This window comes from Equus asinus, chromosome 2 (genome assembly GCF_041296235.1).
Source record: "Equus asinus isolate D_3611 breed Donkey chromosome 2, EquAss-T2T_v2, whole genome shotgun sequence".
Classification (NCBI taxonomy): Eukaryota; Metazoa; Chordata; class Mammalia; order Perissodactyla; family Equidae; genus Equus; species Equus asinus.
The window spans coordinates 28330922-28348734 of NC_091791.1; the positions used below are offsets into that span (position 1 = coordinate 28330922).

Sequence of the window (17813 nt, forward strand, 5' to 3'; positions counted from 1 at the left end):
GTACATCACTTTGAGGGTGATTTGGCAATATCTAGTAAATTCCAAGTTGCCTAAACCTTATGACACAGTAATTTCATTCTTAGGTATATTTCCTTGAGAAACATACCCAAATGATCACAAGGATATATAAATAAGAACACTTATTGTTTTTAATACCAAGAAAACTGGAAACCACCTACATTTTCATCAACAGAATGGATTGTGGTATATTTACACAATGGAATATTGTACAACACTGAAAATGGCTTACAGCTACACAAATCAATAAAAAACTCATAATATTGAATAAAAAAATAAGTTGCAGCATGTGAGATAAAATGCACAAAGTTTAAAAATACAAAATAATATATGTTATTTAGAGATACATTCGTATTTAGTAAAAGAATAAAGCTGTGTATAGGAATGATAAATACCAAAGTTGGGGGGCCCGCCCCGTAACCAAGTGGTTAAGTTCCTGCGCTCTGCTTTGGCAGCCCAGGGGTTCGCCAGTTCGGATCCTGGGTACAGACATGACACCGCGCATCAGGCCATGCTGAGGTGGCATCCCACATAGCACAACCAGAAGGACTGCAACTACAATATACAGCTATGTACTGGGGGGCTTTGGGGAGAAGAAGAAGAAGGAAAAAAAAAGAAGATTGGCAACAGTTAGCTCAAGTGCCAATCTTTAAGGGGAAAAAAAGCACCAAAAATCAGGGGAGTGTTTACCTCAGAGAAGAGACAGATATACAATCAAGAAGAGGTACATGGGGTGGGGGGAAGGGGTAAAAGCGTACATGTATATGGTGACAGATGACAACTGGTCTTTTGGTGGTGAATATGATGCATTCTATACAGAAGTCGAAATATAATGACATACACCTGAAATTTATGTTTTAAACCAATGTGACCTCAATAATAATAATTTAAAAAACTAGTGTAAAGCTAAAAATAAAAAAGAAGAGGTACTTGGAAGTTTTGAGAGGTAATTGTAATTGCTTTCTTAAGTTGGATGTTGGGTACACAAACATTCAGTACATTCTTGTTTGCACCTCTTTCTACATCTGAAATATCTCGTTTGAAAAATCACCAGATTTTAAATCTTGTTTGATTCCCTTTCATTGATAGGGATAGGATGATCTCCAAACTTCTTCACATAAAACCTTGGCCCCAGCCTACCTTTCTAGCCTAATTTACTATCACTTTCCCGTTTATCCTAAGATCTGGCCAAATTAGACTTGACCACCGAGACTCAAATTTCATACCTCTGTGCGCTTGCACATGCTTTTACCTAGAACGTCTTCCCATTCCTCTTTTTACCTAGCAAAATCTTGTTAATGCTTCAAAATCTAGCTCAGATGTTATCTTTCTTGAAAGCTTCCTGGATTCTTTGAAGCAGAATAATTCACATCTGCATTGCCACAGGACTTTGTCCGTTTATCAGAGCACTTATCACATTGTGGTATGGTTGTTTATGTGTCTGTTCACCACTAGATGGTGAGCTCCTAGGGATAGAGACCATGGTTTTGTGGGGTTTTTTCAGTCCTATAATCTCTGCCCCTACCATAGTGCAGTATGGTACATAATTGTTTGTTGAGTGAGTGAGTGACTAGATGGCTAGAATAAATGGTTTCCTCTTCTAAGGCATTGTATTGCCATCATTGTCTTCAAGAATCATCAGCTGACCTGAAGTTCTGTACTAGGGAAGTGGATATTGAGATGCCTAAGAAGTGCTTGTAGGGCTCCCCCTCTGATTGTGCTCCCCAAATATGTCTGTGGAGCTCCATTATAAGAGTCTGCTTCAGGGGCTGGCCCTGTGGCCGAGTGGTTAAGTTGGCACGCTCTGCTTCAGCGGCCTGGGATTTCGCCAGTTCAAATCCTGGACGTGGGCATGGGGCTGCTCATCAAGCCATGCTGAGGTGGCGTCCCACATGCCACAACTAGAAGGACCCACAACTAAAAATACACAACTATGTACCGGGGGGCTTTGGGAGAAAAAGGAAACATTTTTTTAAAAAGTCTTCTTCAGATCTTAATAGATAACAGGAAATACTGTCTTGGCAGCTCTTGGATTAACCTAGTATCGCTGGGAAGTATGCTTTATGATTGTTACCAGAGAATCCCTTTCTCAGTGATGAGCTGAATTGCTTATCCCAACACAGTAGAATTTACTGACTTCTGCTTCCTTCCATGGTAACAAGAGGATAGCCAAAAGGTTTTAATTATCTGAAATGGGGCTTTGAGACAACTAAAGCTACTTTGAAGTGAATTATTGATAGCATTATGCATTGTTTTTCTTCTCTTTTTTTAAGTAACGAGTCAAGGCAATTAATGCTATTTTCATCTTTCAGATTCGCTGAATTTTAAGAATAATTTTAAGGATGCCTAAAAAATTCTCTCATTGGCTGAGTTTTGGGTTGCTGTCATTTATATAAGCTAGAGGCCCTGCTGTTCTGATGCTGTTTCATGTGCTACCGTTATAGGTGTTTGGATTCCTTGCTACTCTTGACAGTAAGATGTTTTTTCAGGCTCTTCATGAGGTTAAAGGTTGTCTTCTCTGTTTCTTACTGAGGACCTTCCCAAATGTATATTATTGTTTTATAAGCCAAGAGAGAACCAAGAAAACTGTTATAATTAAGAGGCAGCTGCAGAGCAGAGCCCTGTAGTCTCTTCAGTGTGGTTTTGTGGAGATCAGAGACTAGAGGCTTCAGTGTGGCTTTAAGTGAAGCAGCTGCGTCACCAGCTGGACACTGACACGCTGCAGAGGGCGGTTACAGCACAGCTGAGATCCATTCACTCCCATGGGAGACTGAAAGTCCTGCTTTCAACTTAAACAGTTGCTTTGTGTTTACATTTAGTTTAGGGGAGAGGAGGTACAGAACCTGCCATAGCCTATCCCCATGAGCATCTGTGAGTCAGCGCTGAGCAATAGGTGCAAGCAGGACCCCAGCAGGCGAAGATCTTGTGGCTTTCACAAAGGTATCCTGCTACCCATTAGCTGGAAAGGATATGAAACAAGGCCCTAGGAAAGGAAGCTATAATTTTTGTTTGGCTGGTTGTTTTTTGAAGGCATTAACGTATTTAACTTATCTGGTAAGGTTTCTTTAGTCTGATTTAGTGAAAATTGGGTATTATTCTCTATCCCTATAAGAAAATGTGTCAGGACATTCTCACCGTTCCTCGCCTGATTAAATTAACTCGTATTTCAAGACTATTCAAGCACTGTCTCCTTTAGGATGTGTTTCTAACCCCCTAGGTTGGGCTAAATACCCCTCCTGTGTGTTCCCGTGATAAATTTTGTCTACTTTTTGTCTGTCTAGCCCTAACCACATCATAATGAAATCATCTGTCTATGGTATGTATATCTTCTGCTAATCTATAAGTTCCTTGCTATCTGGGATCAGATTTCATTCACCTTCCCCATTGCCTAGCGTAGTACCTGCACATAGTAGGTATTCAAATGTTTGTCAAATAAACTGAACGATCAAGAGTCATAGGCTGTGCTAGAAAACCCTTAGTTTCAGATACCATAGAACTTTCTTCCAGGGACAGAATGATCCCTCACTATGTGAGAAAGCAGTCGATTTGCAGAATAAGGGTGGAGGAGAAAATAAAGAAGTTCTCTCTTTTTCAGATGGTGCATATAGGATAAACAAAGATCTGTGATCACTTTAAAATGAAATTTCTCCTTTTGGTAGCATCACCTTTTCAGGAGGGGAAAAACTTGCCACTATTTCTGGTATATTGGAGAGAAAGCAGCTAATAATTTCTTTGTGAGCATAAAACAATTATACCCAGCCTCCCATAGAGACAATCTGCCAGAGCCAACCGCCTCACCCTCCACGTGGGCTTCATTTTCTTACTCTGAAATTTCGTAGACTCTCCCGCAAAGACCTTCATCTTCTTGTACTATTATGATGAATGTTTAGAGCTGGCTCTCGCCCTCTGCTGTACTAGCTATTACTGGAGGTGCTGTCAAAGAATCAGGCCCCAAATTTATCCTCCCATTAAGTCCTCTCCTGGGCAGCACTGCTTGGTTCTGAGTGGTAGTCATCTAGTCTCCCCTCCTCTTCCCACCTCCCACAGCCTTTGAATGTAAGGAAACTGCAGGCCTTGTTGCAGACAAAGAGCTGTGGTGGAAAGTAAGGTTGCGAATCATTTTCTACCACAGCTCTTTGTTTGCTCTTGTTCTAGGCCTAGAGAAAAGCTCAAATGTATGAATGCCTGCACCTGCATGGGCTATGAGACCTCCATCAGTTTCAGTCACAAGCCCATTCCGTGTCATTTCCTCAATTAGCTGGTCACGCCTGTCTCCCAGCAGTGTCTTCAGGATGTCCTCTCTATAATGAGTTAGAGATTTACTGGTTTCCAAACACAGGGGCCTTATTTACTTTCCTTCTGCTCTTATCTACTTCTCTGAGTGATAGATAACATGGACTTTGATGAGTTTTTAAAACGTGTCGTGTGATTTTTGAATTTGTCCCTGCAGGTACTCTTATTGCCTTCCTCTTGTGAGGGTTTCTGTGGAATAGAAGCTCTCTGGGTCTCTGACTTAGTAAGCTGACATTTAATCACTTTGGGGCTTTCATTTTGATTCTCATAATTATTTGCAGAAAGAAAATAGAGCCAGAAAGTGTGCCAGGTGCCATTTGTAAATCTTAGGATAATTGATAAATACCCATTTACTCTAGAAAACAGTGGATTTTGTTCAATAATAGATCCTGATTAGGTTATTGCGAAGATCTGACCCTTTAGCTTTGAACCTAACTCATTAATAAAGCTGTTATCGAGGCTGCCATTAACATTGGAAAAACAACATTCCTCAGTAATGTTTCTTTTCCTGTGGAGAAAGTATATTGCAATGAAGTTTTAACTTTTCCTTTTTTAGTGAGAGAGTTACTATCAACTTCACTTAAGCAGATGATACAATACTTCGAGCATCTTGTTTATTCTTCAGTCACTTTTTTTTTTTTTAAGGAAGATGAGCCCTGAGCTAACAGCCACAACCAATCCTCCTCTTTTTTGCTGAGGAAAAGTGGCCCTGAGCTAAAATCCTTGCCCATCTTCCTCTATTTTTGTATGTGGGATGCCTGCCAGAGCATGGCTTAGATAAGCGGTATGTAGGTCTGTGCCTGGGATCTGAACTGGCGAACCCCTGACTGCCAAAGTGGAGCACGGGAACTTAACTGCCACACCACAGGGCTGGCCCCTTCATTCACTTCTTGATTACCAAACTATCCTGTTCTTACCTTACTAACCATATTGCTACACAGCTCCCATGCTTTCTCCCACACCCATCCTCACTACCTCTCAAGGCTCCTTTCTCTTAACTTAACCCACCACCTCCTCACTATTTATACCCAGGCTTCTTATAGGAAACCACTTGCGCTAGGGCCTCTCTGAAGGCAACATAAGTCACTGCCAGAGCAAGTGAAAGTATCCTGCTTTTTCAGAGCTGACAAGAAGGGCGAAGCTCTCCGTCACAGTGGGCAGGCAAGCAGACAGGGCTGAGTAATGCCCCATTTCAGTGGTTAGCCCCTGCAGACTCAGAGCTGACAGTGCACTGTAATAAGATTCATTTCTGTTCGCTTAACTGATGTGGGCTCTATGGTAAATGTTCACTTGCTTAATTGCTTTGGCAGATTTGCTGATTGCCTTTCCTGAGGAATTCTAAAAGATCCCCTTGGGATGGAGCATAAACCTCTTTTTATGTCTTTTAATTTCATTCTTTACTTGGAATACTTGAAACCAGTATGTGATCCATATGGCCACCATCCCCTCTCTCCTGTGCATGAACATCAGGACCACTCCTTTCTAGTATGATGTCCATGTGGCCCACACTGGACCACTCAGAAATCTTGTCAGCCTTCTTCCTCCTCTGTCCACATGAGATCCCCATTCCTCCCACTCCACCATCGAGTTATACGCACAGCTCGTCTAATTTAGTTCCAGATCCAAGTGGCTTGTTTTCTCTAACTAGTATGGGATCCACAGAAAATTTCCTTGTCCCTCCAGTCTAGCACGTGCTCCACTAAAATAATTTCCCTCTGTTTTTGAAGTGGTAGGAAAAGAAGCCTAAGTTACTCAATCGCTAATTTTTTTGCCCTTCTGCTCCCTGCCTTTGTGCTTAAAAGTTAAATGTGTTATAGTAAATTGGTTAATTGGGCTAATGGAAATGAGATGTAATTAAAATATTTCAGGTTTTTGGCTCATGTCAGTTTCTTAAAAGTTCTCGAATCACATTCAGGAGATTGGAATGTTCACCATTAATTAAAATTAGATCACTTCTTTGGGTTTTGAGCTGATCTCCACTGCCTCAGAAGTCCTCCCAGGTATATATAAGGGTTTTCTTGTGTCCTTAGTGGGACAGAAAATCTATTAGACATTTTCACATGGCTCATTTTATTCCTTTATATTCGCTAGATGTTTCTGAGAATGTAGAAGGGCCTTGCTTCTGGAGATAGGAAATCCAGGGCCAAACTAATTTCAAAGGCTATAAAAGATTTGTATTCTGTAGCCCCAGGAATGCTGCCAGCAACTCCTGGCCTGCTACTAGAGACAGAGTAAGGGAATCTGAAGCACAGAGTAATGCATCTAAGCAGGGATAGACTAATCTCATAGGTGTTTTATCCCAAGGAAAGTTTTGGAGCCTCTGTTCATTTATTGAGAGAAAGCTTTAGTAAAAAGTAGACATTTCTGAGGGAAATGTATTAAGTGATATCTTTTATGGAAATGTAGATGGTCCATCTGACTTTTATGGTTCTTTCAACTCCTGTAGTTCATACTTCTCCATTTATATTCATTGTGATTGTGGAAACAGTAAAAAAATGTCAGGCTAGTATCTAAAGCAGGAAGGAATTCCATTCCTCTTACAGCGATGCTAGAAGAGATAATTTAGCCCAAGTGTAAAGCCTGTGGCATCTTATTTGGCTTAAATCTATGGTTTGAGGCCACAGTAACTAGAAATTAGCTCATTTTTCAAGCAAAGTAGCCATAAACAACCAATTGCTTAATTTCTAGCAGGTGATAAGGTGGAAATCTACAGTGGGCAAAGTCATACATCAAGGTTGAATGCCCAAACTGCCAAAATGTGTAGTCATGCACACAGCTTCAGAAAATGAGGCAACTGCCCCTCAGGCTGTGTGCGTGTACCTTTCACACACATTAGCTCTTTCCTGTTTCCCTCCATTTAATGGATTGTGAACTTTCATTTGTCCAGTGCAGAGCCTGGATGAAAATGTAGTCCAGTAGGTGAATAATTTACCTGATGTGACACATGTCTTTCTCACCTAGAAATCAAGAGGAATGCTGACTCAAATCATTCCCCAGGTTAAAATATGAGGGTTATTAGGGTGTAGTCAATGATACACATTTTCTGTTCCATTCCTTTCAACCAATAAATTTGTGTACACAAGTAAATCAAGTTCTCTTTAGTAATTAGGCCAGTTTACATAGTTGGAGCAAGCAACCAGATGTACTGGCCAGTAGCTCGTCCTTCCCGATGGTTGTCAAAAGGCCTTCTATAGTAAGAGTCCATTTTTGTGTCTCTGGTCCTGAAAAGAATGGCCACAGGAACTGCAGTATAAGGAAGGGGATAACAGACATGAAAGGATTAAGACCTGGTACATAGGGGATAAGTTGGTGGAACAACCCTAACTAACAGGTCAGTTGCTGGAGTTTTGACTAGATGGTTTAAAATTGAAAAGGTTAGAAGGTATTCTTATTTGAGGTTTTATTTTGTTTAATGTTAATCAGCAGAGTCTCTGAGGCTTGTAATGCACTGCTGTTAACAGGCATCACGGGAAATTGCTTTTGTTGTTGTTGAATTGGAAGGGCTGAAGATTCATTGACTCCATGAAGAAGGAGACTTATTACTGCATGAAGTGGGAGTATGTGAGGCAATTCTGAAGGTGAAAACAAATGTTAGTTTAAAATTAAATAACTCAACCTCAGATGAACGATTTTAACTACTGCCACACACCACTCAGTTGTACCTTCACCCCTTCTCAGAAGCCAGTCTTTTACCTGTTTGTTTGAAGGTTTCCCAAGTAAAAGCAATTATGAATATGATGGTTTTCTAGTCTTTAATCCCAAATATCTGAGAATATACTGTATAGTATAGATCACTGGACTGCTCTTTTGGGTCTAGGAATGGTGAAGCTGCTTGGAAAAAGAAAATTCCCTTTAGGACAGGTTAAATGGTATACAGGAAAATACAGAGGAAAGGTTTGGAAAGGAAATCCAACCAGATGAAGAAACTGGTGTCTCTTGCCCAAGGTCACATAGGCTAGAATTGGAAGAATCAGGATTTTAACTCAGGTCTACTGCCTCTAAAAGCCTTGCTTTTTACATTATATATAACATGCTATTTAGAGAAGCAATGGTATTTTAACTGGGCCTTCGAGGAAAAATAAGACTTCAGCTTTTTAGTGGTGAAGAAAAATAGCATTCCATGTGAAGAAAACCATTTAAACAAAAGCATGACATCCAAATGTACATATTGAGCAAGTATTTGAAAAGACAGGGCTATATAGCTCTTATGAGGTTGGGGCTTGGAATCCAAATTTGTTTTTATCAGCTTCAGATCTTCACCCTTAATGAGACTCTTTAATGCAAATCTGGTAGCCGTATAGGAATAATTTTAGGATGAAACTGTTCAGAATCTTCCCAGTATGTACCATGTTGAGTATACCACTTATGTTTCCTCCTTCCTTGGAATAAGAGCTACGGAAACTTTTCCTGTAAACAACCTTTGCCATTTTTTCTCCTTTCTGCTTGAAGGATTTACATTGTAGCTTTTAGAAACAGGCTGCTTCCTTCAAATATCTCAGTAAGGAAACAATCACTATGTTCTGTGCTTCTGGATGAAACTATTATTTATTTATTGTTTCATAAAAGACCCATAGATGCTTCTGTCTGTGGTAAATAGCTGGGATTGTGAGAAATGGCATCTTTGGAGGATTTACTTTAGACTCACATTGGATGTGTGGAAGAATATGAGGAAGGATCCACGTTCTCTTAAACTACATTGCCTATATTGTTAAGGTCCCATTTCCATGCATTTCTTGGGTAAATTGGGCATTAACTATGTGTTCAGCCATCATCCACCCAGCTCCAGGGAAAAGAAAGCTGCTTTGCAGAGTCATGAGTCAGAGAGAATAAGATAAAAATGGACCAAGAGATCCCTAGCCAGTTTGTGGCTCAGCCTTGCTGTTCCATCTGTCCACTTCATTTTGCTTCAGTTTGTATAAGTGACCCTTGTCTTCAGCAGTCAGAAGTTGACAGTTGCATTGGAGGGTGGCCCCGATTCTTGCCCTTAAAGCCGCTTTGGGTACAGAGCCATCCCTTACTGTGGCTGGCTTTAACGATCTCCCTTACTATGACGTTGTTTCTTTTCTTTCCTCTTTGGGACTTTCTAATTCAGTAGTGTTAGAAGACCCAGTACCAGACTATAACACACTCCCCTGCTCCTCTCCCACCTCCAAATAAACAAAAATTTAGGCTTACTTTTAGAAGATGTTAGATTACTTTAATAAGGAATGCCGGAAAGCTTTTCTCTAGTCTCTAGGTATGGCTTAAGAGGAAGAGAGGGGCCGGCCCGGTGGCGCAGCAGTTAAGTTCGCACGTTCTGCTTCTCAGCGGCCCGGGGTTCGCCTGTTCAGATCCCAGGTGTGGACATGGCACCGCTTGGCAAAAGCCATGCTGTGGTAGGCGTCCAACGTATAAAGTAGAGGAAGATGGGTACGGATATTAGCTCAGGGCCAGTCTTCCTCAGCAAAAACAGGAGGATTGGCAGCAGATGTTAGCTCAGGGCTAATCTTCCTCAGAAAAAAAGAGTTAAGAGAAAGCTTTACTGTCTTCAATAACAACTTTTATTCTTTCTTTGGAGGACAGCTGTTCATGTCTGAGCCATCTTTTCTCCTGCAATGGGGATAAAACATTTTTATTGTTATTTTCATTCTTTTGGTGAAGAGCTGGTGATCATGGACCTCCTTACTTGTGGTGAGACTAGACAAAAACCTTCTTAGACTTTATTTATTTATTCACTTTTAAAAATGGAATCTCTCAATATGCCAGGCAATTTGGTAAAGGCCTGGGAATATATTAGTGAGCAAAATAAATTTGGTCCCTGCTCTCATGGAGTGTTTAGTTCCAGTTTGAGGAAAGCTGAGGGTTTGGTTAGAAATTATATTCTTTCTCCCCACTAAGTTCTACCTCCAAACTCCTTTCCCTTTCCTTGGACCTTATTTCTTTAAATCCTCTTCCTCGTCCTGGATGGATGGCTCTTCTCTCTAGGTAACGTGGGCAGTTCCAGCCATTTCTCAAAAAAAAAAGTGGTCAAGAGTGTTGAGAATAAGAGAATCTTCCTTCTCCCCCACCAATCTACTGCCAACATTTTATTCCAAGGAGTTCTTTGTTCAACAGCCAAAAGTCGGCATCATTTGCCAAATGCAGACCTTTTAATCTAAAGATATCATGCTTATTACCAGGAGTTGAACTTTTCTTATCTTCAGGCAAGGTTGGTCCTCCCTGCGCGTGTGGCTTCCAGTGCCAGTCTCACCCACTTTTCTAGTACCTCTTGTGGTACTGCACCATAGAGGCTTCTCCAGAAGCTCCTTAAACTCACTCTTTCTGCTGTAATTTACAAAATAGTCAGTGGCCCAGTGAGCTCCTTTTCTTCCTGCCACCAGCATTGCTAGCATATGCAAGCTCTAGGAAAGTTATATTGGTGAATGAAACACCCTGGGTGAGTGAATTCTGTGTGGAATTGATTGCTAGGGAAAGCAGCTTACTTAAGGACTGCTGGAGTCAAGGAGGCCTTAATCTTTTTTTTTTTTAAACAACTTTATTCATATATGTTACAATTCACCCATTTAACATGTACAACTCATTTTTTAAAATTTATTTTATTTTTTTATAATTTATTTTATTTTTTTAATTTTTTGAGGAAGATTAGCCCTGAGTTAACTACTGCCAGTCCTCCTCTTTTTTTTGCTGAGGAAGCCTGGCCCTGAGCTAACATCTGTGCCCATCTTCCTCTACTTTATACATGGGATGCCTACCACAGCATGGCATGCCAAGCGGTGCCATGTCCACACTTGGGATCTAAACCGGCGAACCCCGGGCTGCTGAGAAGCAGAACATGCGCACTTAACTGCTGCGCCACCGGGCCGGCCCCCATTTTTTAAAATATATTCACAAAGTTGTACAACCATCAGTACAATCTAATTTTATTTATTTTTTATTTATTTATTCTTTGAGGAAGATTGGCCCTGAGCTAACATCTACTGCCAATCCTCCTCTTTTTGCTGAGGGAGACAGCCCTGAGCTAACACAGTTGCCCATCTTCCTCTACTTTATATGTGGGACGCCTACCACAGCATGGCTTTTGCCAAGTGGTGCCATGTCCTCACCCGGGATCCGAACCAGTGAACCCCGGGCTGCCAAAGCGGAACATAGGAACTTAACTACTGCACCACCGGGCTGGCCCCTAATTTTAGAATATTTTGTCCCTGCCAAAATGTACTCCATACCCTTTAGTGGCCAATCCCCATTCCTCCTCTAACTTTCCCCTCAGCCCCAAGCAACCACTAATCTACTTTCCATCTCTGTAGATTTGCCTGTTCTGGGCCTTTCTTATAAATGGAACCATACAATATGTGGCCTTTTGTGTCTGACTTCTTTCACTTAACATACTATTTTCAAGTTTCATCCATGTTGTAGCATTTATCAGTACTTCATTCTTTTTTATGGGTGAATAATATTCTGTTATAGCTATACCACATTTGTTTATCCATTCTTCAGTTGATGGACATTTGGGTTGTTTCTACTTTTTTGCTATTGTGAATAATGCTGCTATGAATGTTCGTGCATGAGTTTTTGTGTGGCCATAATTTTTCATTCTTTTGGGTATATACCTAGGAGTAACATTTCTGTGTCATATGGTAACTCTGTATGTGGTGACATTTGAGAAACTGTGAAACCACTTTCCAAAGTACCTGTACCATTTTACAATCCCACCAGGAATGTATGAAAGTTCTGATTTCTCCATGTACTTGCCAAACACTTGTTACTGTCTTTTTGATTACCAAAAGACAAAATCTTTTGATTACCAAAAGATTTATAGTTCTTAGATCTTACATTTAAATCTGTGATCCATTTTGAGGTTATTTTTTGTGTATGGTGTGAGGTACAGGTCCAACGTCATTCTTTTGCATGTAGATACCCAGTTGTCTCAGCACCATTTCTTGAAAAGACTCTTCCCATTTAATTGTCTTGCTGCCTTTGTCAAAGGGAAGCCACAATCTTTTCATAATAACCATGTTGGCTCATTCATTGCCCCCTCAAACCTTCCTTTTCTTTCTACTCCTCCCCTCCCTTTCAAGTGCCCTTTTCCAAAATACTCTTCATCCTGAAAGCTTTTGGCTGGCATAGAGTAAGTTTCATTTAAATACCCCTGAAGAGCTTAGACTAAATGAAAACCAATCTCAAGATGCAAATAAAAGGGAAAACGCACATCTCTCTTTGCCATGTATAGTGCTGCCCACCCTGTTATCCTTTCAGACACTGGTGTGTGTGTGTGTGTGTGTGTGTGTGTTCTTATGTCACAGGCCGCTCAAAAGCCCCTGCAAGATCTTTCTTTACTAAAGTCTGTGTTTCTCACTTAGTAAAGGCTAAAGGGTGAGATCCCCTTTGCCTGAGAAGCTGGTAACCCATGTGGCTACGTTGGTGGGATTTGTGATTGGAACTTTGTAGCATAGGAACCTTAGAATGATTCTCTTCTAGAAGAGAAGGAAACAGTAACCCACAATATAAAGGGTACAAAGAGAAGAAGTCATCTGCAGAGTGAGAAGCAGACTTTCCCTGCTCTACTACTTTACTAAAGACTGACTCTGGCCTGGGGTCTGCTTTGCCCAAGTGACAGGATCCCTGGGGAGAGTAGAACGTCCCTGTATTAGTCTTCTTGGCTGCCATAACAAGATACTATAGACTAGGTGGCTTAAAAAACAGAAATTTATTTTCTCACAGTTCTAGAGGCTAGAAGTCCCAGATTAAGGTCCAGCAGGGTCAGTTTTGGTGAGGACTTTCCTCCTAGCTTGCAGACAGCTGCCTTCTGGCTGTGTCCTCACAAGGTGGAGAGAGAGAGAGAGATCAAGTGAGCTCTCTGTTGTTTCTTCTTATAAGGACACTAGTCCTATTGGATTGGTGCCTCACCTTTATGGCCTAACATTTAACCTTAATTACTTCCATAAAGGCCCTCTCTCCAAATACAATCACATTGAGGGTTAGGGCTTCAACATGGATGCGGAGTGGGGCGGGGAACAGATTCAGTTCCTAACAATCCAATGCGAACCTAGTGGAGATGCCCTTATGTAGCCTGCCCTAGCCTCCTGCTCATGCAAGACTCCTTTCCCTGGTCTCTTCAGTTCCCTTCTTTTCTTACTGAGCTTCATTTTCTACCAGGCTGGTCAAGGGCAAGGAACTGGTGTCCTGCTTGCAGTATTCACCTTCTCTGAACCTGCCCTTTTTTGCAGCGTGAGGGTTTGGATGGAATGGATGGGGAGGGAATTGAACACATGTTTTGTTCATTTATCGAACTCATGTTTTGCTCATTTATCTTCTGATAATGACATAATTGTGAGAAGGGAAGGAAATGTGTAATTTTTTTTAAAGATAATACCTTCCAGGTTTTTCCTTTCTCTCCACTCCTTTTCTCCTTTCCTCCCTCTGAGCCTCCTTCCTTCCTTCCTCCCCTGTCTTTATTTCTTCCGTCTTTCCCTTTCTCCTTTCTCTCTCTTCTTGCTTCTTTGCTTTCTTTCCTGGTGAGCGAATTCCCCTGGTAGAAAGGGAATAATACAAGCACAGCATCCCCACCTATTCCATTCCCAGAGATTATTTCATTGTCCAAACCTCACCAGCTTCTCTGAGCAGCTGGGCCCCAGTGGCTATTACCCTCCTACCCAGACAAACACTAGGGTGCTTTGGGGTTCTTGGTTCTTTAAATCTAGGCAAAACAAAAACAAAAAACAAGCCTAGTTCAGTTAAGTCAGGATTTTTTCAAAAAAAATATTACTAAGAAATTTAAGGAAAATGTCGGAGGGGGAGCATGAAATGGATGTATTTATAGAGTGCAGATTCTTAAAACAACTCAGGTCTAATAGTAGATTGATTTGGCTACTGTACAGTGCTAGACCCCATGACTCAGACTCTATATTGGGTTAACTTTAAGTTGATATTGCTGCTAGGTTTGGTGGGGTTCTCAATTCCTGTCTAAACCTGTTCCCCTTATGTTCTCATTGAGTTTAGGCTCCTGGTTTCCTTTCTGCTCCTGGACTGTTGTCATCCCTGCCAGTATCCTCAAACTTTGCCTTCTGAATGAGAAAAATGTTTGACCCCCACCTGGTCGCAAACTCTTTCCCACTTTGATTTTAGACCAAGCCACAACCTTTATTTAACATCTCTACCCTTCTTGGTAGTTTTGGGAAAAAGTAAGTTACAAGAACCTCTTGCCCATGACCCATTTCTATCCTATTTGATTTATTCATTCACTGAATATTTATTGAGCACCAGCTGTGTGCCAGGCATTATGGTAGATGTTTGACATTGCTTTATTATATAAATGTTGCAAGAATTCTCTAAGATTTAGTCACTCTTTCAACAAACATTTATTGTATGTCTACAATGTACCATTCTTAGGTGTTGTGCTAAGTGGTAAGGTAGGTATTGTTATTCCCACTTTTTTCCTTTGGTGAGGCATACAGCTTCCCCAAAATCATTCATAATAACAAATGGTCAAACTAGGATTTTAAACCATGATTTTTTTTTAAGTTTCTGGCTTATACTTTTATTACCTGTATTAGATTAAATGGTTCTATAATTCTTTACTATCAATAAGTTATTTTAAAAGAAAATAGTGATTTCTGTTGCGCAGAGATACACTCGTGTTTTAATAAACTTTTTATTTTGCAGTGATTTTAGAATTGCAGAAAAAGTGCAAAGATAATATACAGAGTTCCTATATATGCCCCTCAACCTAGTTTCCCCCATCTTTCATTACCATGGTATATTTATCAATACTAAGAAACTGGCATTGATACATTACTATTAACTAAACTCCCCATTTTATTTGGATTTCACCAGTTTATCCAATAGTGTCCTCTTTCTGTTCCAGGATTCAATTTGGAGTATCACATTGCATTTAGCTTTCATGTCTTCCCAATGTCCTCTGGTCTGTGACAATTTCTCAAGTCTTATTTTTCATGACCTTGATAGTCTTAAGGAGTACTGGCCAGGTATTCTGTAGAATATCCCCCAATATGGGTTTGTCTGATATTTTTCTCATGATTAGACTGAGGTTATGGGTTTTTGAAAGTATACAGCAGAGGTGAAGTACCCCTCTCATCAGATCATACCAGGGATTTCATGACATCCACGTGACATCACTAGTGATGTTCACCTTCATTGCTTAGTTAAGGTAGTGTTCACCAGGATTCTTTACCGTGAAGTTACTAGTTTTCCCTTTTGGTACTCTATTCTTTGGAAATAAGTCACTAAGTGTAGCCCACCCTCAGTGGGAATGGGAATTAAATTCCACTTCCTAAAGTGGAGAGTATCTTCACGTATTATTTGAAATTGTTCTGTTAAAAAGATTTGTCTCTTCTCCCCATTTATTTAATCATTTTTATATCAGTATGGATTCATATTAAACTCTGATCTAAAACGTGCTTTCTTTGCTGCACCAGACAAGAAATGACAAGGACTCATATCAAGGCATTGGTTTCAGGAAAGTTTGTTTATTTCAGATGTCAGAGATTTGTAAGAGGTAGATTTGATAAGACTTGTGACATTGGATGTGAGAGAGTGATGGAGAGGGAGTGTTTGAAAATGACACTCAGATTTTTGTTTGAATGGCTGGAAATAAAATTTTGGTTAGAAATATTAAGCAGCAAGCAGGAAGATCGGTTCTAGGCTTTGATAAAGCTGAGCTTCTTCAGAGACTGTTTAGCCTACATGTTGGCCCAGCTTTACTGAGTGCCCTGTTCTCCCAAGTCAGAGCAAAGAAAACGACTTTCTTTCTGATTGAAACATCAGGGCCCCCTAGTGGACAGCCCCCTGGGTCCTGTTTCTTGTCTGAAGGATGCTTCGTTTTGTTTTTTGTTTGCTTGTGAGGTTTTCTTCTAGTTCCTTTGCAGAACAGAGATGCTTGATTCTCTTCTCTAATAAGTTATTAAACCCTTCCCATTTCAGAGTTACCTGTTCACCCCCATATGGCCCCATGTTCAATAAGAGGACAGTTACTCTGACAATCACTCCTATGCTCTCATACTCTAAACCAGAGGGTACTTGATGCTTGCTTTTAACTCATTTATCCTCTTCTTCCATCCGGTGCTATATTAATGTTAATTCTTTGTTTCAGAGCCATCATCAACCATTTTAACCCCAAAATTGAATCCTACGCTGCTGTGAATCACATATCCCAACTGTCAGAGGAGCAGGTAAGCCACTACTCTCTCCAGAGTGACCTTAGTTTGTGGCTGGGATCAAGCAGTTACCCTCTTTCTGATGGCAGAGGGATTCTGTGACTGAATTTCTAGTGGGAGTGGCAAGAGCCAGGCTGCTAAAAGGAATTAGTAAAGAATTTGCTGATAGTACTTTAGAGTAATGGCTTCTAGTTTTGTGCCATATGAGGGATTCATTTAATTATTTAGAAGATATGTAGGTGAAATTTTGGTGAATTATTGTCTTAGAGTGGATGATAAGGCATTTCTTTTTTAATTTTAAGCAGAGTCATTTTTATTTTTATTTTATTTATTTATTTATTTTTTTGCTGAGGAAGATTAGTCCTGAGCTAACATCTGTTGCCAATCTTCCTTTTATTTGCTTGAGGAAGATTAACCCTGAGTTAACATCTGTGCAAATCTTCTTCCACTTTACGTGTGGGTCACTGCCATAGCATGGCTGACAAGTGGTATAAGTCCATGCTCGGGATCCAAACCCACGAACCCAGGCTGCTGAAGCGGAGTATGCTGAACTTAACCACTATGTCCTGGGGCTGGCTTCTCATTTTGATTTTTTGAAAATAAGAAACGAGAACTTAGAAATGGATGAAACTGCCAGTTAGAAAAATCCTGAGTTCAGCATAATTTGATGTTATCAGGCTCATTAAAATATGAGCCTTCATTGGGACAGATCTTCCTTAGTAATTGAGTTCTATTTTCCTAGCAGTTATTTCTGAGCAGGTTTTTCTGTGCTATGGACTGAGTTGGTGATGCAGATAGCCTTGTGTGTTTGTTTTCCTTGAGTCTGGCCTGATTTCTCCTTCTCCCAAAGTGCCTGCCCTCTGCTCTGCACTATATGAAGTACAGATGAGGCTTTAGGGTGGCATGGGATTGAACTTGATGCTTTTGAATGAGACCCTTGAGTCCAGTTTTTAAAAGTGCAAAATAAGACATCAACACAATCTCCCTTCCTTCCCACCCTACTCCTAAGTTAGAGGGCCAAGGTATATGTGAGATGAGAGTCCAGGTGTTGACTCCAAGCCAGTTGAAAACACATATATGCTCTGCTCTCCCTTTTGTGCCAATGCTTCAGTGTAACCCTTCTCTGAGCCTCGTGCTGGCAGGGCCAGCCAGCCAGCTGTGGTGCAAGCATGTATTCCAGTGTTCCTAAAAACTATTCAGCTCAGCTAGTGAGGTACCAAGCAAGCCTTTTTCCTAACAGACAAGCTTCTCAGTATTCCCACCAGTGGCTCTTTCCTCAGCTAGATAACAGGACTCTATTAGTCTATCAGTTCTTCCCTTTGACATATTTATTCTCTTTTGTGAGGCAGCTGT

The 17813-nt window shown here is 40.7% G+C and overlaps 1 protein-coding gene across 19 annotated transcripts in view; it reads left to right on the forward strand.

Moving 5' to 3' along the window:
- The window catches only part of ARMH3 (armadillo like helical domain containing 3), a 169481-nt gene that overhangs the window by 119757 nt on the left and 31911 nt on the right, over positions 1 to 17813 (forward strand). For all 19 annotated transcript variants that reach the window (XR_011494234.1, XR_011494220.1, XR_011494230.1 and 16 more), the window contains one exon: positions 16397 to 16475. Coding sequence is in view for 13 of the 19 variants with exons in the window: in XM_014837663.3 (XP_014693149.1) it covers positions 16397 to 16475 (79 nt within the window). In the remaining 6 variants the exon portion in view is untranslated. The remainder of the gene's footprint in view (positions 1 to 16396; positions 16476 to 17813) is intronic.